Source organism: Uloborus diversus, chromosome 4 (genome assembly GCF_026930045.1).
Source record: "Uloborus diversus isolate 005 chromosome 4, Udiv.v.3.1, whole genome shotgun sequence".
NCBI lineage: Eukaryota > Metazoa > Arthropoda > Arachnida > Araneae > Uloboridae > Uloborus > Uloborus diversus.
Genome location: NC_072734.1, coordinates 16,230,749 through 16,253,425, shown reverse-complemented (window position 1 = coordinate 16,253,425; position 22,677 = coordinate 16,230,749). Strand labels below are relative to the sequence as shown.

General features: G+C 31.7%; 1 protein-coding gene across 2 annotated transcripts in view; it reads left to right on the top strand.

Annotated features, from left to right (window-relative positions):
- Positions 1–22,677, top strand: part of LOC129220451 (tRNA (uracil-5-)-methyltransferase homolog B-like) — a 48,859-nt gene that overhangs the window by 3,439 nt on the left and 22,743 nt on the right. For both annotated transcript variants that reach the window (XM_054854872.1, XM_054854870.1), the window contains exons 2-6: positions 4,171–4,344; positions 11,877–11,931; positions 13,937–14,059; positions 14,436–14,523; positions 17,255–17,328. In XM_054854872.1, the coding sequence (XP_054710847.1) occupies positions 4,171–4,344; positions 11,877–11,931; positions 13,937–14,059; positions 14,436–14,523; positions 17,255–17,328 (514 nt within the window). The remainder of the gene's footprint in view (positions 1–4,170; positions 4,345–11,876; positions 11,932–13,936; positions 14,060–14,435; positions 14,524–17,254; positions 17,329–22,677) is intronic.

Sequence of the window (22,677 nt, the reverse complement as noted above, 5' to 3'; positions counted from 1 at the left end):
ATTGAGTTGCCGTTAAAAAAAAAGAGATGGCCAGTTTCAGTTAATCAAAGCATTTTACCCTAACAATTAAAAAAAAAATTTTGGAATGTGATCGAAATAATTATTGCTTACTAGTATGCAGCTTAAATTTCTAATATTAGATATACTGTCCAGAAAGCAAGATGTCTATTTCTGGACTTTATATTGATCAATATTTAGTTTGTATCTGAAGAGAATGTTTCAAAATATGGAAAATTCTGAAAAACTTACTTCACCGAGATAGCGGGTTTTTTTTTCAGGCTGGGCCCGGTTTGAGCAATCCGTCGTGTGATGTGCTAATGCGTTTTTGGAAATAAAAATATTTTTAACATCAAAGTTAACACCGCTCTAAATATCTCTCTAATCTATCTATCTTCTATACATATAATAAAATAAGATGTTTGTGTGTGTGTGTGTGGCGCGCATCCCGGGAAAACGGTAAGTCCTAGAAAGATGAAATTTGGTGTAGAGGTGTAGTTTTTGCTGAAATTGCGCACCTCGGGCTTCGATTTTTGATATTTTAATTAGAAAAAAGTTATTTAATGTTTTATGTGATTTTTAGCACTTTTTAGTACTTTTAACCTCACAGACCCCGAACCAATCTTGCCAGACGAATATTTTTTGTACTATAATGTCGGAAATTTAATTTTAAATATGATGAACAAAAACATTTTAAAGATAGAGCAGTTTTTGTATTTTTTATGAATTTTTGAAAAAACCTTTAATTTGCATTCTTTCCTGGGTTTTATTTTTTTCTAACATCATCCTGCGAGAAGTATCAAAGCCTCATTTCTAAAATTTAAGTTGGTAATAGTAAGAACATTTCGCCCTCTTCAGAAGAAAAAAGTTCTTAAAAATACGCAATGGTTTTTTTTTTTTTTACAATTTTTTTAATGCTGAACACATCACGTCTTTCCACGCATCGGTCGAAAAAAAGCGTTCTTCAATCTTTTATGCCTCTGATGTCACTACTTGGATTTCGATTCGATATTTACGACGGAAGTTTAATCGCAAACAATGGTAATCTTTTTTTTTTACTATATAGCTTACTTCTACATTTTATGACGTGATGACCACGTGTTTTTCCGGCAACGCTTCCTTTTCTTCTTTCCTTTTGTTTTTATTTAGGGATTGCATTTATTTCTTTTTCCACCCCCCCCCCCCCACCTCCAAGTTGGACGTTTTGCTGTATCTATAAAACGAAATATTTCATAGTTGTGCGCATTTAATTCAATAAAAACAGCGAGATTTTCTTTTCTTTGTCAAACGCTACTTTTTGCACACTACGGGGAATTTTGGAGATAACTTTTTTTTTGCTCAACTTAAATTAAAAAAAAAGCGGTTTTTTGAGTGATCTTTGTTTTTATTATGAAATGGGCGGGGAGGTTAAAATAAATAGTGGTAGATCGTAAAGGTAGATAGCCGCCGAAGGCGGCAATCTTGGCATAAAAATGTGAATGGCACAAAAAAGATAGAGATGGATTGATTAATACTGCTGCCAAATTTATTAAAACAGCCGTCGAAGGCGGCAAATGCTAAGTAAAAAGGTAAAGTTAGCCAAACAGCCGCCGTAGGTGGCTGCTTGCATAAAAGGCGAATGGCGTAAAAAGGCGAACCAGCTGGTCGCCACAGGCGGCTAGTTAATAAATAATTATTTAAAGTGTTATGCCGGTAAAAATATGACAACAGAGTACTGAATAGATTTCTAAATTGAAGTAGAAGATATTTCCCCTTAAAATCTGAAACTGAAATCTTTTCCGGTAAAATCAAAAATTTTAAGTTACAAAACCATTATGAAAGGCATTGAATTTAAGATCCAAAACAAGTACATAGTCTCTCTAAAGTTTTTTTTTTTTTAAATTTAATTCACAAATAGTTAAAAAGATAAAAGGGAGAGAGGAGAATCAAGTAATTATGGTCAACACTTTTCGGAACTAAAAATGTAAACTAAATTATTGTCTACAATGTATAAATATTACACACATCAAAGTAATATGCAAATGTGCTTACCGTATTTTTTTTAAATGTATGATAACATGAAGCAGTGGAATTACAACGAATTAAAAATCACAAAAATACTATGTTTGCACAAATTATAATACAAGATATTCACCTCAAGAACCAAAATGGGGATAAGCATATTTCTTGCTCCTCGTACGCTCAACCCTTTACCCTTGTGTAATAAAGACCGAAATAGCATTCATGGCTCCACATTAAGAAGGAAAATGCTAATGTTTGCGTTAATTAATGTCACTTGTTTTCAGTGTAAAAATATAGCGCTTTTGAATAGCATGTTTAGACACAACAAGTGAATAATTTTTCCTTTTAGATTCTCAGCGAGACGGATTAATTGTTTCAATGATCAGTATAATTTCACTGCCTTCATTAAATGTCATGAAGAATTCCATTTTACTTTTCGGTTAGAGTTTATTTTCCTTTCATTTGAAGCATTTTTGATCGGTAGAGTTCGGCGCCCTTTAGGCTCTGGCGCCGTCGTGCGTCGCACGACCTTGCACATAGGGACGGCACGGCCCTGAACAGCCCCTTAAAAATTTCAATGGCGAAGTGAGGCGATCACCCCTCCTTTCCCTAGTTAGGCTGCTAATCACTACTAACAGACAATAAATAAATAAAACTTGTGTACCTGCATTGCATAGCCTTTATTTATATTGTGATAGAGTTGAGAAATATTGCTAAGGTTTCATTAGTATCTAATTATTTGTGAAGTTATTACAAAATTCTATTCCCCCTTGTGAAGATTTCATGTCGTCTCGATGAACCACATCTAGAGCTTTGTTTTCATGTGGAATACTGAACATTAAAAAATATCACAATTGAAATATGAACTTTTGAATGCATTATTTTATGAAAAAGTTTTCAATTTTTCCTTGACTTGATCTGATCGGGAAGAAAAATTGAAAATTTTTGCACAAAATACTGCATTGAAAAATTTGTATTTCGATTTGCAATATTTTTGCCCTTATGGGAAAAATTATTCACCCCCCCCCCAAAAAAAAAACTCCCTCCTTCTTAACTTTTTTCCTCCAAATTTTTTTTTCTGGACCATGCCCATCTTTAATAAAAACATATTAAAATTAATGCTTTAACATTTCCACTAATTGATATTATTGATGATTAATTCTGTTTTGTGTACATATTTAGTGTTTGGTAGTACTTTGGTGTGGAGGGAAATTAAATTATTCTTCAGCTCAAAATTAATGTTTTCAAGTAGGATACTGAACATTAAAAAAATTTATAAAGAAAAGCATTGTACTTAAGATTGTACATTTCTGCCTTCAGTATTTTGTGTTAGAAATTCCAAATCTCTAAATTTTTCCCAATTTCAAAATAAACATCTTCGGGAAAAAAAACTGTTCTCTTCTTCTCCCCTCCCCCAAAGTTTCAGGTTTTATAACTTCAGCTGAAGTTGTGAAAAGCTGTTTCTCAAACAAAATTTAGTGAAAGGGCTTAGTTTTAAAATATGAAATTTTGTGTAGAGGCCACTTTTACTATGTAGAATTTTATGAAGAGGGCGCAAAGTGAACTCAATGTCTGGATCAACCCCTGGTATTGAATTGGAATCAATCAGGCAACTTGCTGATGCTACTATAAGTTAGGACCTTCTGATTCTGAGCTGAATGTATTATTGCTCGGCTACAAGTCAACCACTGCAGTTAGGACTTGATCATTTTTTGTTTTTGCTCGTATTGCAGAAAGTTTCTACTAGTTTAATTTTTTAACTAAGAAATGAAAAATTTGCTTATTAAAGTTTTAAAAGCAAGTGATGATGAATATAAGCAACTTCTCTTGAAGTAGTTTTGTTTTCCATTTTTAAAAGTAAACGTTGATTCATGAACATGTTGCCTGTCATATTATTAAATGTGTTCATAAAATTGAAATTTAAAATAATCTTGCATAATAAAAAAAAGAAAAGAAAAAAAAAAAACCTTAACTTTTGCATTCACAAGAGTTTAATTTGTGTTCAATTTTGTTCTCTTTTATGGCATTTCAAAATATTGTATTATAAATTATTTGATGTTTTTATTTTGAAAAACATGACTGCTATTATATTTTTTTCTCAAATTCTTTTGTTTATTTATCATTTTAATTGAATTTTTAAATACTGAGTTTGTATCATTGCTTTCTTTATAGAAGAGAAATTTCTTCAGAAGAGATAAAATATCAGAGACTTTTAAGAGCTCTTAAAAAAGAAGAGAAAAATGTTGAAACTGAAGTTAAACTATCAGCTGAAAGTGAAAAGCGATTACAGATTGAGAAAAATAGTTCTTCCAGAGAAGTTCTCATTGAAGAAAAGCAGTTTAAAAGGTAAGATAGCCATAACTTTTGTTATGTAGTCAATCACTTAACAATATCAATTCATTCAATCAAAAGTTTGAATAGGGTCAGATGGGGCAAAATTATAAAAGATAAAATGATTTAATTTGGCATGGAGTAAGCTTATACAATTTAGAAATTATTCAAATAATTCCTTTACCTAAAATTACATTATTATTTATTTTATTTAAATTAAATGAGTGACCAGGAATTACCCCGGATCGGGGCAAATGTGGGTCACCCTCCTTTTTTTAAAGTAATCTATCTCAAAAGTAACTAATTATTCTAAATTATCATTTCTTAGCCCACTAAGAGACTTTTCAATGACAAAAAGTTTTATGTTTAAGAAATAACACATTATAATTTAAATAATTTGATGTTACTTTTACTAGTCGACTACATTTGGCTATTGCTCTTTGCTCTAACCCCTCAAGAAGAAGAAATTTCTTTAATAGTTGTATACTACCTTCATCATTCATGTTTCTATCAACTGCTAGGATTTTTCTTTTCAATTTCAATTAACTAGACTGAAAAAAATGCACTTATTTCAAATTTACTTCTAAAAATGTCTCGCTTGAACAAACTAAAATTTCCGATACCTTGTTCCAAAAAATTCATTTCTGCTTTTTCTTTGTCCAAAATTTAATTTACTTTTCCATTGTAGAATATGTTGCTTATCATCATACTCAAGAAAGTATATCTGATGTTCAAGTACATAATGAATTTGGTTAAAGCATCATCTTTTAACATTTTAAAAACAAGATTGTTTTGCAATTGTGTTATTGCAAATTCTTCCCTCTTTTTGTCGTTGTCATAAACAATTCCAAAATAAGCTCATTTTGCATTTAAACGCTGTCTATATCACCTTGTTGAGGTACTTTAATTTTTTTGCAAGCAGGGTTTTTCTCATTGACTACATTTGTGAATTCGATTTCTCTTGAAGTTACAAGATAGACCAGGGTGACGACAGATCAGGGAAATCAGGGAGATCAGGGAAAAGTCATGGAACTTTATTAATCAGGGAAATATCAGGGAATTTTGAAAAAATAACAAAAATTCAGGGAAAATTTATTAAATGAAGAAAATTTTTTTTTTGCTTTGCAAAATTAAGTACCCTAATTTCCTGTGCGTCTTCCACCAATTATCTGTTGAGAAAAAAGTAAAAGTAATGAGATGCGTTTACACATTGCTGCATATTTGTGCATCTTTTTTTCTCAACGTCAAAGTATTGAATCTTAACTTATTAAAAATTGGATGAACTTCCTATAATTGCTTCTGTGTCTGTAAAGTTGTTTATTTTACTTAGCTCGAATTTACCTTTCACGAGTTCCATGCTACGTAAAATAAACAACCTTACAGGCAAAAAGGAAGCCATCAATAATGCCTTAGCGCCCTTGCCTTTACTCATTGTCTTGAAGTAATTAGTGTACTGCAATCACGATTTCAAGAAAAAATCTTTGTTTTTAAAATTAATGCAGATAAAAGCTGAAAAATTATTACTTCGTATTTTTAATTTAGTTGCTAAAAATGAATGTTGAATAAAAATCAACTTTGTTTTTTGCCATCGTATTATTCGCTGTCGCCTCAAATTACACGAAGTTTTTTTTTTTTTTCAGACTATAAATTTTATTTTAAAACCAAGTTATATATATATATATATATATATATATATATTGGAATTAATTGATTGTTTTTTTTTGCATTTCAGTGCTGTTTGTTACAAAAGTAATCTAAGATTCCCCCCCACCCGTCAAATAAGGAAATCATTTGAAATTGAGTTACTTTGTGTATATAAGTAAATTTTTCTTGTTATTCTTGCAGCAATAATTATACTGTTTAAAAATTTAGTTTGAAATTATTTCTATATAAATTTTCTAGTTTTATCATGATGAGGTATTTCTTTAAGAATATCTATAATAATTTCTTAGAATTCTTATGTTAACTGGTTACTAGAAGTAAAGTATTTGTTTTAAATTTCCAAAAAATTTCCCTGTAGATAATTTAATGTACTAAAAAAAATGAGCATATTTTCAAAATATATTTTTAATTAACATTTTAAAACGTTTTAAACACTGCATTTTATTTAATATGCAGTGGTTTTCACGTAGGGCAAAACAAGGAAACCATTATTATTGATAACGTAAATCAGGGAAATTTGGTGAACTTAATCAGGGAAAAGTCAGGGAACTTTTTTGGCAGTTTCTGTCGCCACCCTGTAGACAAATGAGTTTTATGTGTTATAACTATTGAAATTGTCTCCTTATTTTGTACTAAAGTTATTTGCATTAATTTGTTGCTTATTTTGCTTCTTGATGTGTGCCATAATTGCATGCTGATATAAATTATCTTCCAAGCTGAAATTGATTTAAAAGCCAAAAGGGCATGATACTTAAGCAACAATTGAAGATGATAAAATATCTAATGTTGCACTTGGAGCATTAAAATTTCTTTTTAAGAGAGAGTTTGGCACAGAAAGGGATAAGTTGAAGTTAATACTTATATTATTCATGCAGAAATAAATAAGAAAAACATCAAAAATATCAGAAAATATACTGACCCCGAATTACCCAGCTAAACTGGGATATAAATCAGCATACTTTTATGCTTACTTTTTTTAAAGAAAAAAAAATGTATGTAGGTATGAAAAGCTTAGACCATTTACTATTAAAAAACAGCACCAACAAAATTATTCCTTCAACAGTGTTTCACCAATACGAATCTTGAAAATAATCATGATTTTCCGAGGCAATCTTTTTTGAAGATGTTTTTATAGAAGTGTGAAAACTATTTTTTCTCTCTTATTTACTTCACTGTTGCTTTGTTTTTGACCTTGGTATAGGAAAATTGAATGTATGAGGATGACTTAGCATAATTTAGTTTTTTTTGCAAAAACATTTTTTAATAGTGAAAAGTTGGTGACCATTTTTTACTTCCGAAAAAGAGTGACCCATAATTCCTCCATCTGACCCTATGGATAATGAGTAATTTTCATATTAGTTTACATAACTAAAGAATTAATAGATTTGCCTAGATATTTTACTGATTATATTACTTGTGTTTTTGAAAAAATTATTAAATATATGTGGAAATTACATTTTCTTATGTAATTTGAAGATCTTTTACGTCCAGTTTAATATGAAGCCACCAGAGGGGAAATTTAAAGATTAACAATTATTCCTTAGTTATTATAATATACTATATATGTATTTTAAATTTTCAAATCAAATTCTATGAATTGTTAAGTTAATTCAATGTCCACATAATACTGAATGCCTATCGCATTCGCCTCAAAAAGTGAACTTCCATCAACGTCTGCCTTGACTTCAAGTGAGGAGGACAGCACTACCTAGCGGCACTCCAACAATGTCGTTGCTATGGTGATGGATTCAAACGTTCGCCTTCTGAATATCCTGGTATGCTAATAATTCTTAAAACAACACCATACCCACCAGCCATTCAATGAAGGCATTGTTGTGGTGATAGATCTAAACAATTCAAATCAAATTGTTAGTTGGTTAATTTCAAAGTTTGAATTTAGAAATTAACCAATTGTTACATTCTCCACTATTAATTTCTAATACCTTCGATAGACAACAGTGGTCTCCATACCAACATTGACTGGTCCTTGTTCTCTCATTTTTAGTTAATTTTTGCTCTAAAGCCAGAAATTGATAGGCATTTAGTATTATGGGGGCTTTGGTTAATCTAAAATAAATGTCTCTACATTCATTTCTTCACTTGTGTAGTGTTGAAATAAATTTTTTGAATTTAGCTTTGAAAATTCTTTAATTAATGCAAGGAACATTAATTTAAAATTAAAAAGACGGGGAAAAAAAACTCTGAAGGAATAGAAATTAATAGAACTAACAGACAAGATTCGGTGCCAAAAAAGTCACTTTTTGTTTTTACAACATTTGGTTTCTATTGTTTTTCTCAATGTATATTAGTTTTCTTTTCATACATGCATTAAGTTTGATTTTTTTTTCTTTCTTTGTTAACTGATATTTATTTATATAAAATAAGTATGAGAAATGTTAATATACAGGGTGTTTCATAAAGAACTCCCCTACTTTGAACTGACATAACAACAAAACCCTGTGAGATTGAAAAGTGAAACTAGTTGTATTTCCAGACCTGCAGGTGCAACATACAACTTGTTTCACCTTTCTATCTCACATGGTTTCAGGGGTCTGGCCAGAGGATATTTGGGTCCGTTAACGGACCCTTCACAAAAATCCGATCAACCAAAATGGACCTTTCACAAAATTCCGATCAAACAAAACGGACCTTTCACAAAATCCCGATCAAACAAAACGGACCCTTCACAAAATTCTGATAAACAAGATCACAAGATCGGATCTTTCACAAATGTTTATTGAAAGAGCAAAAGCAAAATAACGCATATTTCTGTGTATAAACCATATTTCTGTGTATAAACCGATAATTTTTGGAGCCTTTTTTGAAGTCAAATTAGAGGGATCAGCTTATACTAAATCGACTAATTTTGAAAAAAATATAAAAAAATCGGCACTTTTGCGATGCTATGCTCCTGCAAGTGATAAGTAATTGCTACTGCCAAATAAATATAATGGTTGTTTGTTTTATCACAGCTAATTAGCAGCGGTGTTGTTGTAAACTTTTCTGAAAAGGCATTGGTAGGCACTTTTCTCCCCACTCATGATTTAATAAACAATAATAATATATATCTGCGAAATGAACTTAGAACTGCAAAGGGATAGATAGTCAGGGTGGGGAAAAAATATGATCTCTTCAGATAGGGTTACCAACTTCAAAATTATCACCACTTAGCGTCTGGCGTTGAACCTTTATAATGACTTGATTAGAAAATATTCCTATCATTTTACCAGCTTGTCAATATTTGCGTTTTTGCGGGTGCGGGTGCAGTGTGATGTTTAATTGTTATTTTGGGAGTAAATTATATGGATTTTGATTTTTCGATGCTAACAAGGATGATTAACTTTAAATAAACTCTTTTAATTACTGTTTTTTTTTTCTTTAGATGTCTACATTTTTAAAAATGCAATCTTTTAACATCCGATATGAGAATCATATTTTGTTCTTTTTTCAAGCTAACTTCGTTTTATTAGGATGCAAATGAATGAAAAGTCTCTTTATTTCTGTTGGAACTCTCATTTCAAGTTTTTAAAGCAAAATTCCATTTTCTGTTATGAGTCAAAAATTAAAATGCTGAATAGATGTTTTTTTTTTTTTTTTTTTTGCGTCAACTATGTCCACAGATATTAATGAAATGTTTATCATAGGACCCTAAAATGCAATTTTAAAATAATTTTATCAAAAATATTTCTTTTACAAGCCGTTTTTATACTTTTGATGCCTTCACTTTGAGAATTGCGATCTCTTTGCATCCGCTATGGGAATCCGATTTTTCGCATTTTTAATGTTTATTACGCTTTGTTAAGAGGTAAACAATTAAAATATCTTTTTATTTTTGTTAAAATCACGAAATTTATAAGTTTTAAATGAAATTCTGTGCTTTTTAAGAGTGTCTTGGGTCAAAAAGTGAAATACTGAACCCTATTCTGAATTTTATTTTATTTATTTATTTTTTTGTTAGTTATTTTAAATACTGTACAGAAATATTTCTAGTATAATTTAACATAATGTAGATTGGTAGATAAATATTGATACTTGAGAGAGCGATGCCACCCCCCCCCCTCCGCCAAATATCAGATAAACACTCCAGAATGATTTTTTCAACATAGAAGAGTAAAACACTCAACTTTAAGTTTAATTGATGCAGTTTGTGCCATCTCTAAATTCTAAAATTTTGTTTTAGCAATTTTTTTTTTTTTTTTTTGCGAAATTATTTGATTTTTCACAAAATTAATTCATTTTTCACAAAATTATTTGATTTTTCACAAAAAACGGACCCTGTGAAAAATCCTGGACAGTCCCCTGGGTTTTGCTGCTATGTCACTTCAAAGTTGGGGAGTTCTTTCTCAAACGTCCTGTATGTATATTTTAACTTGCGCAAACAATACCCGATTTTGAAATTTTGGTACAGTAAAAACGACTCATCTATGGGCTCCCTCCTAAATTGTACAATTGAAGAAAGTGCACTAGAGTGACAATCACTAGGGCCGGATTTAGGGGAAAGCAGGCATGGCTACTGCCCCGGGGCCTCCACAACAAAGGGGCCCCCCCACAATAAAATTTTTACCAAATATCCAAACTTTCACGGGTCAGCGAATTTTACGTTTTTTCTCCCAGACATTTTTTTTTTTGTATTTCTACAAAGAATGCTTGCACAAAAATAATATTATCAATATATCAGAAAGTCCTTATTGCAAGTATCCATTTACTATTAATTTTTTATTTGATTGAGCATTTCAGTGGCAATATATATATTTTTTTATTGATTTAATTTGTGATTTGTACCTATGAATTAAAGAGAAATAAAGTAAGTAAAAAAAATCCGAAAAATGGTTAACTTTGCAGATCATCCTTACAACTTCTCGCGTCTTGAGCTCAAAATTTAAAAATAATTTGACGAAATGACTTGAATGGAAATTTTTTAAATCGAAAATATCGGATATATACATATATATCAAAATATTCGGATATATATCAAAGTATCGGATATTTTGAAAATATGATGATCTTTTTGAACCCTGATTAGGGGCCTCCACTCCTTCATTGCCCCGGGGCCTCCACACTTCCAAATCTGGCCCTGACAATCACACATCTTTTTGTCATTGCATAATGTATATTCATAGTTATGGGCTGCAGTACCAGGGTGTATGTATGGTATTTAGTCTTTATTTAGTGTAGTTAACATATGCATGATGAATCTTTTGAGCCTGTAACCTCATTAATGGAAATTAGGTTTAAGAGTATATATACATTTTTTAATAATGTTGCTGAATTCATTAAACAAACAACCCTTTCTTTGCTATTAAAAAAATGATCAATAGTTTTTGGGAACACCCTGAGGCCCAAAAGCTAGGCTTCACTGGCCTATTGGTAAATCAGGCCCTGTGTTCAAATCTGAAAATATATTATGAATATTTTTACTTGTGACGCAGCAGCAGGTTTATATTGGCGTTAAAAAATAAAAAAAAAACATGTTGAGACGAAAAGGTTTGCCATCACTGTCCTTTGTTTTCAAAACATATACACTTTTGTTCAGGCCTGTCATTTAGGAGGGTCCTGGCTGTGTATTTACATGTAAGTGGGCATGGTTTTTGCTGTTTTTGGTGTAATTTACATTAAATTACCTTTTGCCTCCCCCTTTTCCTTGAAAAATTCAAAGTGTTGGGCCTGCTTTTGTTTTATGTACTTAAATGATACATTTGATGTTTAAGAAAAATTATTATGAAAAAGTTTAAAATCATTTTAATGCCTTGATCTTTGAAATTACAGTGTTTGACAAAGGGAATGTACCATATGTTTTTTTTTTTTTCAACTTCTCAAATCTATTTGTAAATCTTTTGTGGTGGTTGAATGCTTAGCTAATTTAAAATTAATTTTTATGGTTTTAGCCTTGAAGACAGAGTAACTCCTCTGAAACATTTACCCTATGTTAAGCAGTTGGAGGTAATTTGAACATCTTGATTAGTTTTTATTGCATTGTATTCTTCTGTGTGCAATATCTATTACTGACATCATAATTTCATTATTTAAATTTTTACCTCAATGCAATTCATTGATGTTTGAAATCAGGAAATGTTTCTTGCTTTTAAATGTGATATTTTTATTTTTAGAACTGTACTTTTGATTTCAAAACATAGAAACAAAACAGCTCATTCACTGACTAGCTGAAACTTACAATGTATGTTTAAAACAAATATGTGTTCATTTAAAGCATGGTTACCAATTTATTTTAAGAAAGAAAAACTCATTCTAAATTATTTTAGAAAAAATTGGTAAGGCTTTAAATATTTGTTTTATTTAAAGTTATCACTTTTAGGAATTGTTTTATATATCAGGTTTAGAACACTTACCTCACATACAAGGTGATTCAAAAATAACATCGAAGTTTTAAATGAGGCAGTGGGGGCAAGGGGACAAAAGGATGTAAGTGGCAAAATTAAAATTTTCAGATAACCAGTACCAGGGGTCGATCCAGGTTTTATTTTTTGGGTCCCCATTTTGTGAAGAAGCAAACTATTTTTGTGATTTTTTTTTTTTTTGTGAAAAAGAAATTGTGAATTTCTTTCTTTTTTTTCCTGAAAAACAGTTGTATCTAGAAAATTTAAATGTATGTAACAGTTAAAATTTTTTAAATGTATACAATGTTTTTTTTCTCAGAAAGACCTCTGATATGATACTTTTTGAGCATTTTTTTTGCTAGAACTCCTGACTTTTCATTACCAAATTCAATCATAGTTGAAACCAATTATTTTCCAGGTGCAAGGCCACCATGTAAAATATATATTTAATTTAGAAGTATTTGGCCGTAAAACAAAATAAACCAGTCGAAGTCTTCAATGTTGAAAGAGCGCTTTTATGATAAAGCTCAAGACTAGGACTGGGAGAAATCATAATTTTATACCGCAATATATCGCTCTCCAACATCGATATCTTTGATATATCGATATATTCTTGGAGGGAAGGGGTGCAAAGGATTGAGAAAAACAACAAAAAACATTTCCAAATATAATAAATACATTTATTTCTCTAATCCAAAACTTTCCTGGAGGGGGGGGGGGGTTGGTGCAAATGGTATAGCTCAATGCATGACAAAAGTGCTTCACAATGAAAAAGTTTTAAATATTCAATTCAGTATTTTGTTTAAATTTTTCATTTTGAGCAGTCTCAATAATTTGAATGTACTTTGAACTATATTTCGTATTGACATCTTAAATAGTTTATTTTTTAGTCATTTAATAGCTCTTGCTTTAAGACGTTTTACTTCTTAGTTGAGTAACATTAAGTAAAATACTAATAATAAATCTTTAAAAAATGCAACTATAAATTTTGGAAACTATCACACCATACACCCATCAAGCCCACAGAACTATGAAGTATACTTTTGGTTAATATGTCACTAGCTGCATTGCCCAACTTTGCACAGTCTACCTCGAAAATAAAAGTTTCGTCCAGTGTTTAACAATCAGGTTTAAAAAGGAAGGAAAAAAAATAGCACAAACATTTCCCGTCAATTTGTAATAAGCACAATTTTATGACTCAAAATTTAAATTTAGACATCATTGGATATTTTCGTAATCATTCTGGATTTTGTGGCAAAATCCCCCAGGGTGTTCCCCATACACCCCATTTTGATGAGAAAAAACTTATGTGAATTCCTGAGCATCAAGTAAGCTTATGAAACCCCGCCATTCTTTTTGAATCCTCCTTGATTATTTCTGAATATGAATGATAAATATTGTAGCAATGCTTAGCTATAAAATACATTTTCTCAAGAACTATGCAGCTATGCTAATATTGACAGTAACAACTGTAAAACTTCTTTTATTTTTTATCTTCCAAAAATTGAAAGTATTATTTTGTCTTACAAAATTGTGTTAAAATGTTTTTGTTTTTTTACTTCGTAAAGATTGTGTTTTAAAACTTTTTTTATGTTTCTGTTTTGCTATAGAAAAAGCACCAAAAAAGCATGGGTTTCCTGCGATTATTTGGCCAAAAACTTGAGAATTTAAAAGTTCCTATAACATTAGGGAGTGATAAATTGCCTTGTCCTGTCGATTTTGTTATACCTTCTGTAAGTAAATTGTTTTGAAAATTGTTTTCTCAAGATAATTACCAGTTAAAACTCTTTAAATACTTTTATGTGTTTATTAATGCTTTACTTTGTGTCTAACACTATTTTCTGTACAAACTTCAACTACCAAATTGATTAGAAAAATTTTGTTTCTAACACTTTCTATGTTACATAAAGGTGGCCAACTTGTGTGCCATTTAGATTGACATTATGTGTTAAAAGTTGTCATAATTTCAATGAAAGTGTTAGATATTTAGGATACTGGTACCTTTATATCAGCAATAACTTTTTTAAATAAATTTATGTTCATTTTATTGATGTGCATTTTTTGTGTTAAGGGACATAAACTTAGCTAATGTCTTTCTATTTTACAAAGCCTTTGACTGAGGAATATAGAAATAAAGATGAATTTTCTGTTGGAGCTGGTTACAACAATGACAAAACTATTGGATTTTTCACAGCTGGTAGGTTGAATCTCTATTTATTAATACTTTTTCTTTGTTGCTTGAAAAACTGTTCTTACACTGTTATTATAATTGACAAGTAAGGAGCAAATATTTGTAACTACATTACATAGGGTGCCTATGGGACTTTTTGCTTAAAAAGTTTGAAAAAGACAATTTTACTGTTTGCCTTGCAGTTATACTTACCTCACCTGCATTCTAGCCGCAGCTGAGTAACTACTCCCCCTCCCCACCCCCTTCATTTTCTGTTTCGAAGTTTGTCCTTACTGCAAGGCTTAAAAGTTTTCAGGAACTGGAAACAGGGTCACTAATATTTCTGTTAATGGGGCTAACGTGTAAAGGAAAGGGTATAAAAGGTTTTTACCTTTTTTACAGATCACTCCAGCATTTAATACAAACTTTGCCAGAAGTTGCATGCTATACAGACTAACTCGCTTAATACAATCACGGAGAGGCCACAATATTTGCTCTTTATAACTGAGTGCTCGTAAAAAACAAGTTTGAGGAAAAAATTATACAAATGCATACATACACTCTTTTATTTCTATGTAGTGCTAAATAGTCTGATTAGCTATATTTTAACTATCTTGTTTTCTTTTTCTTGTATTCTTTCGGGGAATATTTGTGGCCCAAAAGCATCCTCTTTTGCACTTGGAAAACCTCTGCTTTGAAAAAACTTCAAAACTTTTCTGCAGATCAAAAATGATATTCTGGGAAGTGATAACATTGACCGACAAGAAATGTATGAAATACACCGCCAGCTCAGCCAATTCCAGCCGAGGACTGCAAATTCGTGTTTATTAGCGCTCATCAGCCTGGAATAGGAGTGACTGAGCTGGAGGTGGAAAACCTCTGAAGGAAGCCAAGAGTGCCAAACAAACTGCTAGCTAATATAGAATTAGCGCTGACCAGACGAGTGATCTGAACGAGTGGTTCGGTTCGACTCGAAGATTGAAGGCAAGGCAGGTGTGTTCAGTAAGTTACCACCCTATAGTCAGGGCTAAGGCAGAAATGCATGAAGGTCAGCATTAGGTCTGTGCTAGTTCTATATTAGCTACCAGTTTGTTTAGCACTCTTGGTTTCCTTTAGAGGTTTTTCACCTCCAGCTCAGTCACTCCTATGCCGGGCTGATGAGTGCTAATAAGCACGAAACTGCAGTCCTTGGCTGGAATTGGCTGAGCTGGCGGTGTATTTCATGTATTTTTGCCTTAGCCCTGGCTATAGGGCGGTAACTTACTGAAGAAATGTATAGTTTTCAAATGCTTCTCTACTCTCTAATTTCAAAGGGAAAAAATAGACTCTCATCAGACGTTCTCAGGCTGATTTGTTACTAACTTTCAGTGGACTTTGAAATGTTAAAGGAATTTTTCCATTAAAGGATAAACTGAGCTGAAAGTCAGTAGAAATTTCATGAATCACAAAAATATTGCTCTTAACGGGATTTGCTCATTATAAACAGGTTATGCTCCCATAGACTTGACGTCATTAAACCAGCCGAGTCTTTCTGATTTTCTCACTAAATCTAGATCTTTCATTAAATCAGTACTTGTTATAAGCAAATTTAACTATATTTGGTATTTTAATTCCTTTGCATCCTGTCAGTATTTCAGTTATTTCTAAAACTGGACAATATTTTTATATATAATACTTTAATTCAGCTTATTTTGTTTTTTATTTCAATGATATATTAATTTTGAACTTAATTTTAATTTCTTTTTTCAGTTGTTCTAAGTTACTTATTTTTGAGAAACTGCTAAATTTTAAGTAAAACTTCAACTTGTTTTCAAACAAAAATATTTTTGTAAGGCTGAAATATTATTTTTGCACTTTAGTTGAATTTTGTATTTGCTGGACTTCATGCTCAAGTAATGTATATTACAGGGCAAGACAGAAGATCAAAAGTAAAAATCACCTTTCTAGGTGTAGATTGCAAGTTTTAAATTTGCACATATGAGAAATATACAATTTTATTGCTGTCATTGGAAAATTTCTTAGGAACTAACCTTCCGGCTTCTCAATTATTTTTACTAGTGGTACCCGCACGGTTTTGCCCGTAATAGAAAAATTAAAAGGTCTTTTGGTTCGCCTGTATATTTACAAATAATGTATGGTGAATTTTCTCGCCAATTGGCTTGTACCCATGTTACGGTTCCACGTTATGATAATTTCGTATCTCGCCAATTGGCTTGTGCCCATGTTACGGTTCCACATTATGATAATTTCGTAATTTACTCGTCCATCTTATGATATTTTTGTTCTTAAAATTGGAACAGAAAAAAAAACCACATCGAATTTTCGAAAAATTGCTTTAAGGTGCACACCCCCATGCTACAAACTAACTTTGTGCTAATATTCATGAAAATCGGCCGAACGGTTTAGGCGCTATGGGCGTCACAGAGATCTTGACATCCTACAGACATTCTCAAGACAGAGAGACTTTCAGCTTTATTATTAGTAATAAAGATGAAGTCGCTTCAAAATATATGTTGATAAAATTGCAGTTATGAGTTAAATTTTTTCTTAGAAGGTGATGTAAATGCAGTAAAAAAGGCTTATGCTAAAGGCTGATTGCTTAAAATAATGAAGAAAAATATTTTTTGTTAATGCTTTTATGTATAAAGTTATTAATATCAAGTTATCATTTGTATCATTGAAAATATAGACATTTATTCTTTGTAGTTTATAATACTGGTAAATATTTTAAATTATTTTAGGAATGTTTCATTTATAGGCAATGAGAACGTTATGTGTGAAGGCCCAGAAAATTTGCTTATTACCAAAGGAATTCATAAAAGCTTTGTCAAAGTAAGTAACTTTTTATCTTTTTTTTTCGTTAAAAATGTGCAGATTCATGTATTATTTTTTAATTTTAAGTTCTCTCATCTATTTAGCATTTTTATTGCTTTTCTTAACATGCCTGGTAATCTATACTAGTGAATTTTAGGAAAGTGCAACTCTTTTTGTTGCATGAAAATCACTCTTCATCGTAAATAATTATTTTCAGAGTTACTGTATATGCTTGGAAAAACAGTGTAGTAAGCACAATTTTAATTTAAATACCTTGATAGTTTAATTTTAAAGGGTGGAAAAATCTGTTTTATCAATATCAGTTAGTAAAACTATACAATACAGTTTTAATGATAATTCTGAGTAATTAAATTAACCACATTAAAATGACAAGGTCATAGTTACAAGAATAGGCACTTTATTGTAAACTAGTAGTACACGCACGGCTTTGCCCGTAGTTGAAAACTAAAAGGTCATTTGGTTCGCATGTATATTTACAAATAATGGATGAAGAATTTCTCGCCAATTTGCTATGTTCATTTCCTTGCCAATGTTACAGTTCCAAGTAATGATAATTTTTGTAATTTACTCTTCCACGTTGTGATAATTTGTTCGGTAAAATTTCCTTAAAATTGGAATAGAAAAGGAACAAAATCGAATTTTGGGAAAATTGCTTTGAGGTGCCCACCCCCATGCTACAAACTAACTTTGTGCCAAATTTTATGAAAATCGGCCAAACAGTCTAGGCACTGTGCGGCAAGGACGGATACAAGGGAGGGGTGATGGTGGCGATTGCCCCTCCCTTGAGGGTCGCTGCACCGGCAATTTCTTAGTTCTAAAACGCAAGTGTAAGCCAGCTTTGATGACATTAAGGAAAGGAATGGTTTTTGAATCTCCCTCCCAGAAACTTTTCTGAATGGAAGTTTCAAAAGGGCAAATTCAGACGATCTTTGGTGGTGTTTTAGGATGCCTTTCCTCTGGCATTTTCAAAAATTTAAGTTTTAAAGACGCAGTTGTAGACATCTCAGGTGATGTTATTAGGGAAAGGAATGGGTTCAGTGATTTTTCTCCGGTAATTTTTCGAAACTAAAGTTCCAAAAAAGTGCAATTTTAGATGACTTTTGATCATGTTAGAGGGAAAGGGTTTCGAAACATTCTGTTTAATTACTATGAAATTGAAGTTCTAAAACGCAATTTTGCCCCTTCCAACGAAAAAGGAAAGGAATAGGTTCGGGGACCTGCTCGGATAAACCTCTATATTTTTGTTGTATCAGATAAAAATCATAAGGCAGCTCCCGCTCATTATCCTCCTAAAGTATATGCAAATCAGATACTTAATAAGAGGTACAGTAAAAAATCAAACGCCCCCTCCTTGAACAATTTCTGGATCCGTCCATGCTATGCTGGTCACAGAGATCCAGACAGACAGAGATCTAGACAGACTTTCAGCTTTATTATAAATAAAGATTTATTCTTGAAAAACTCAAACCAAGCTCGGGACAGTTGATGTCATTTAAGTGCCTCAAGTTCCATCAAAAACTTGTACCCATTCAGTTGTATGGACTTTAAAATCATAGCAACGGACGGATCTCAGAAGATATGTCCGTTACCATTACCAGGGGTGGATACAGAATTACTCTTTGGAAGGAGGACCAGAAAGTAAAAATAAAAAGCGCCTCCTCATGCAATATTACATAACTAAGTTTTCACGAAGTTCTTTTAAAATGTTTTTTAGGCTTTCTTATTGTTGTTGTATGAAAGAAGTATTGGACAAATTGTGACTTTATGTACCTTTGAATCATAAGCCAGTAAATTGAGCCAGTTATTTATATTCTTTCAGAGTAACCTTTGACTCCAATGTTACTCCTACCGTAAACAAAAGCGATTTTATTCAAATATGCTGTGTGTTTTTTCATATAATAGTTTGAAGAATTTGATTTTTGCTGTTCGGAAATAATTAAATATTTAATGGTATGGAAAAAATTAATTTTATCCCTTTGGGAGAAGCACATGCCCCCTGTCCCCCACCTTAAGTACGCTATTGTCCATTACCAAGAAAAAAAATTTCATTTAAATATTATTTCCAGAAAGTTTAAAACTTTAACTGCAACTTATAGAAGTAGATTCTACGTTCTTCATAAAGCTCATGCAATGAAACAAGAATTAAATGTTAGAGTCTTTGTAGGGTGTTTTGTGCAACAAATGATGTGTCTGTTACCATGGAATTGCCCTAATGCGTTTTACGTCTCAATGCTTTTCCTTGAACTATTTTTTAAGGTTTAGTGTCATGCTTGAGAATGCTAACTTTGTTATCGCATGATGAAAGGTAATTAAATTTCCCTGTGCATCAGAGTATTATTTGCTGCATCTCACACTAAAATGAAATTATGCACAAAATTATATCAATTAGCGGAAGTGTTTAAGTTAAAAATTTAATATTTTTTCCTGCTTCAAAAATTAAATTTGATCTATGTATTCAATTCGTAATGGTTTTATGTACGTACTATACTGCCGTGGGAATGCAAGGGCTGTATCTGCATTTTTTTTTTTTTTTTGCATTTTTGTCAGCTATTGTACTTAAGTTTTATTGTACAAGCATGAAAAAAATGTGGTTAGTGCGGGACATTTTTCACTATATTTTGTTTTATAAATACAAATAAAACAAGCTAAAAATTTTATTTTTGATAGCAATAGTAGGGATTTGTCATACGAATTTCGTAGAACATTTAACTTATCGTTTTGAAATATTGATGCTTTGAATTACGCAAGAAAATGCCCGTGATAGAACGGGACTTGTATTGCATGCCGTTCAATTATTTTCTTCAAACTGACTAACTTTTGATGTTCTACCTAGTTCTTATGACAAATCTTTACTGTTGCTATCAAAAATAAAATTTCTAGCTTGTTTTATTTGTATTTATGAAACAAAATCTCGTGACAAAACTACTCGAAATGTCCCGTTCCGTCACATGGAATGGTCCTAGTATGGAATCCAAAACTCATTTCTTCAACTGTCTCAAAAACACATTTCTGCATTTTGTATATACTGCTTTTTACCTAACCATGGAAGTATATGTAACTAACTTCCTAAAGAAAGAAACTTTCGGTCGAAATGCTTTTGCACAACTTACTAAAAATATATATGCAAAAATACTCATAATTATCTTTACTTCTAAGCCAATAAATTTTGTATTAAAAACATAGTAAATCTTTACTAATAATAAAGCTGAAAGTCTCTCTGTCCGAATCTCTCTCTGTCTGTCAGGATCTCTGTGACGCTCATAGCGCCTAGACCGTTCGGCCGATTTTCATGAAATTTGGCATAAAGTTAGTTTGTAGCATGGGGGTGTGCATCTCGAAGCGATTTTTTAAAAATTCGATGTGGTTCCTTTTTTATTACAATTTTAAGAACAAAATTATCATAAGATGAACGAGTAAATTAGAAAATTATCGTAACTTGGAACCGTAATATGGGTACAAGCCAATTGGCGAGAAAATTCACCACACATTATTTGTAAATATACAGGCGAACCAAAAGACCTTTTAATTTTTCTATAATGGGCAAAGCCGTGCGGGTACCACTAGTCAACAACAAAACATTGCTGTAAATTTTAATTTCTATAACTTTAGACTAAATTTTTCTTTTAAATGTTTGTGATTTCTTCATTCTAAGTCAGAATCTGAATTCATTGAAGTAATGTTTTTTTGGAGGTTCTGGAAGCTAAGTTTCAAAACTTTTGTCAACCTTTTTGTATGAACAGATTCTGATGTGAAAAGTCTGGCTAGTTTTTGATGTTGTGAACATGGGAAACTCTCAGTTTGAAACAGAAAGCCTCATTTTTTAATTGTAAAACTTATATTTCTGTCAAGAGTGGAACTTTTTTTCCCCCATATATTTTAAAATGTTTAACAGTTTGTTTTCTGAGGTAACATAACTAATAAGAAGCCCAATTTTTATGACTGCTTTGCAATTTCAGGTAAATTTTACATCCCTACTCATATTCCTAAATTTTACAGCTTATGAGGTGCTGTTTTGTAGGACATACAATTTTATGAATACCAAGAGTGGCCATATAGGGGGGCAAGGGGGGCTTGAGCCCCCCCCTTAGAAATGAGAACTTCCTTTCTTTTAGTGCTTTTTCAAAAATGTATAAAAATTTCTTTTCCAGTCATTAATGAATAAATTATCAAAAATGTCAAATTTTAATATCTCTAATCTATACTGAAATCCGTTTCCATGGAGAAAATATTCTGCTAAACCATGGGGAAAACTTTTGAGCCTCCCCCCCCCCCTTAACATTTTGCATATGGGCGCCCTTCATGAATACAGTCAAACCCTGCTTAGCAAAGCATTATAACGAAGGGTTGGCTATATCCGATTTTTCGAAAAAAGTCCACACTTGCTAAGATGCTCCAAAAATGAATGCCTTTACTACATGATATCTCTATTAGTGATTAGGATAAAATTACCATATTTTTCTGTGTATTATCCGCGGGCGGCCTAAAATCCACAGGTCCTAAAATCTGCCTGAAGAAAAAAAAGCTTCATGTAATCCGCGGTGGTGTATAATCCGCAGATAATAAGATGTAAAAAGATAAAGTTTGAATTTAGCATACCATTTGAGCAACTAAACTAAAAACGTGAAAAAGTAATTACTTTGAAGGCATAATCAAAATTAATCTGAAATATAATCTAAAATATAATGATTTCTTGAAATCCTGATTACAGTACGCTAATTACTTGAAAAACAAAGAGTCAAGACAAAGGAGCAAAAGGTCTAATCTTGTGCAAATGGCTACCTATTTCACTGTAATCTTGTTTATTTTACATGACCTGAATCGCCAAGAGGAACATTCAAGCAACGTAAAATAACCAACATGCAGGCAGGCAGCGAGTAAGAACAAGCATGCTTCGTAATATAAACAACATTCACAGTCGGCATACGATCTCGATCGGTGAATTCTACTGTAAAAATATTGAGGTTCAATGCGTTGGTGTTAAGGGGAGAAAAAATCACAGATAATCCGTGGCTGCGTGTAATCCGCACCTCATAAACTTTGCCTTTTTTAGCAGAAAATCCGCGGATTATACGCAGGAAAATACGGTAAGCTAAATATTAAAATTAAATTCATAGTATGGGGAGACATATGCTATTTTTCGTTGCAAGCTACTGCATTTTATTGACATTTCGTTCAACTTTCTGTCAACTATTGTAAACAAATCTACAACTTGTTTCTCTAGTTTCTGTCATGAACAATTTGCTCAAAACACTGACAGCTATCCTTGTAATTACAATTCTGCCACATAGTGGCTATAGTAAATTTAGAAATGAAAAATTTCTTGCACATTGAGATTGGGCTTTTGCT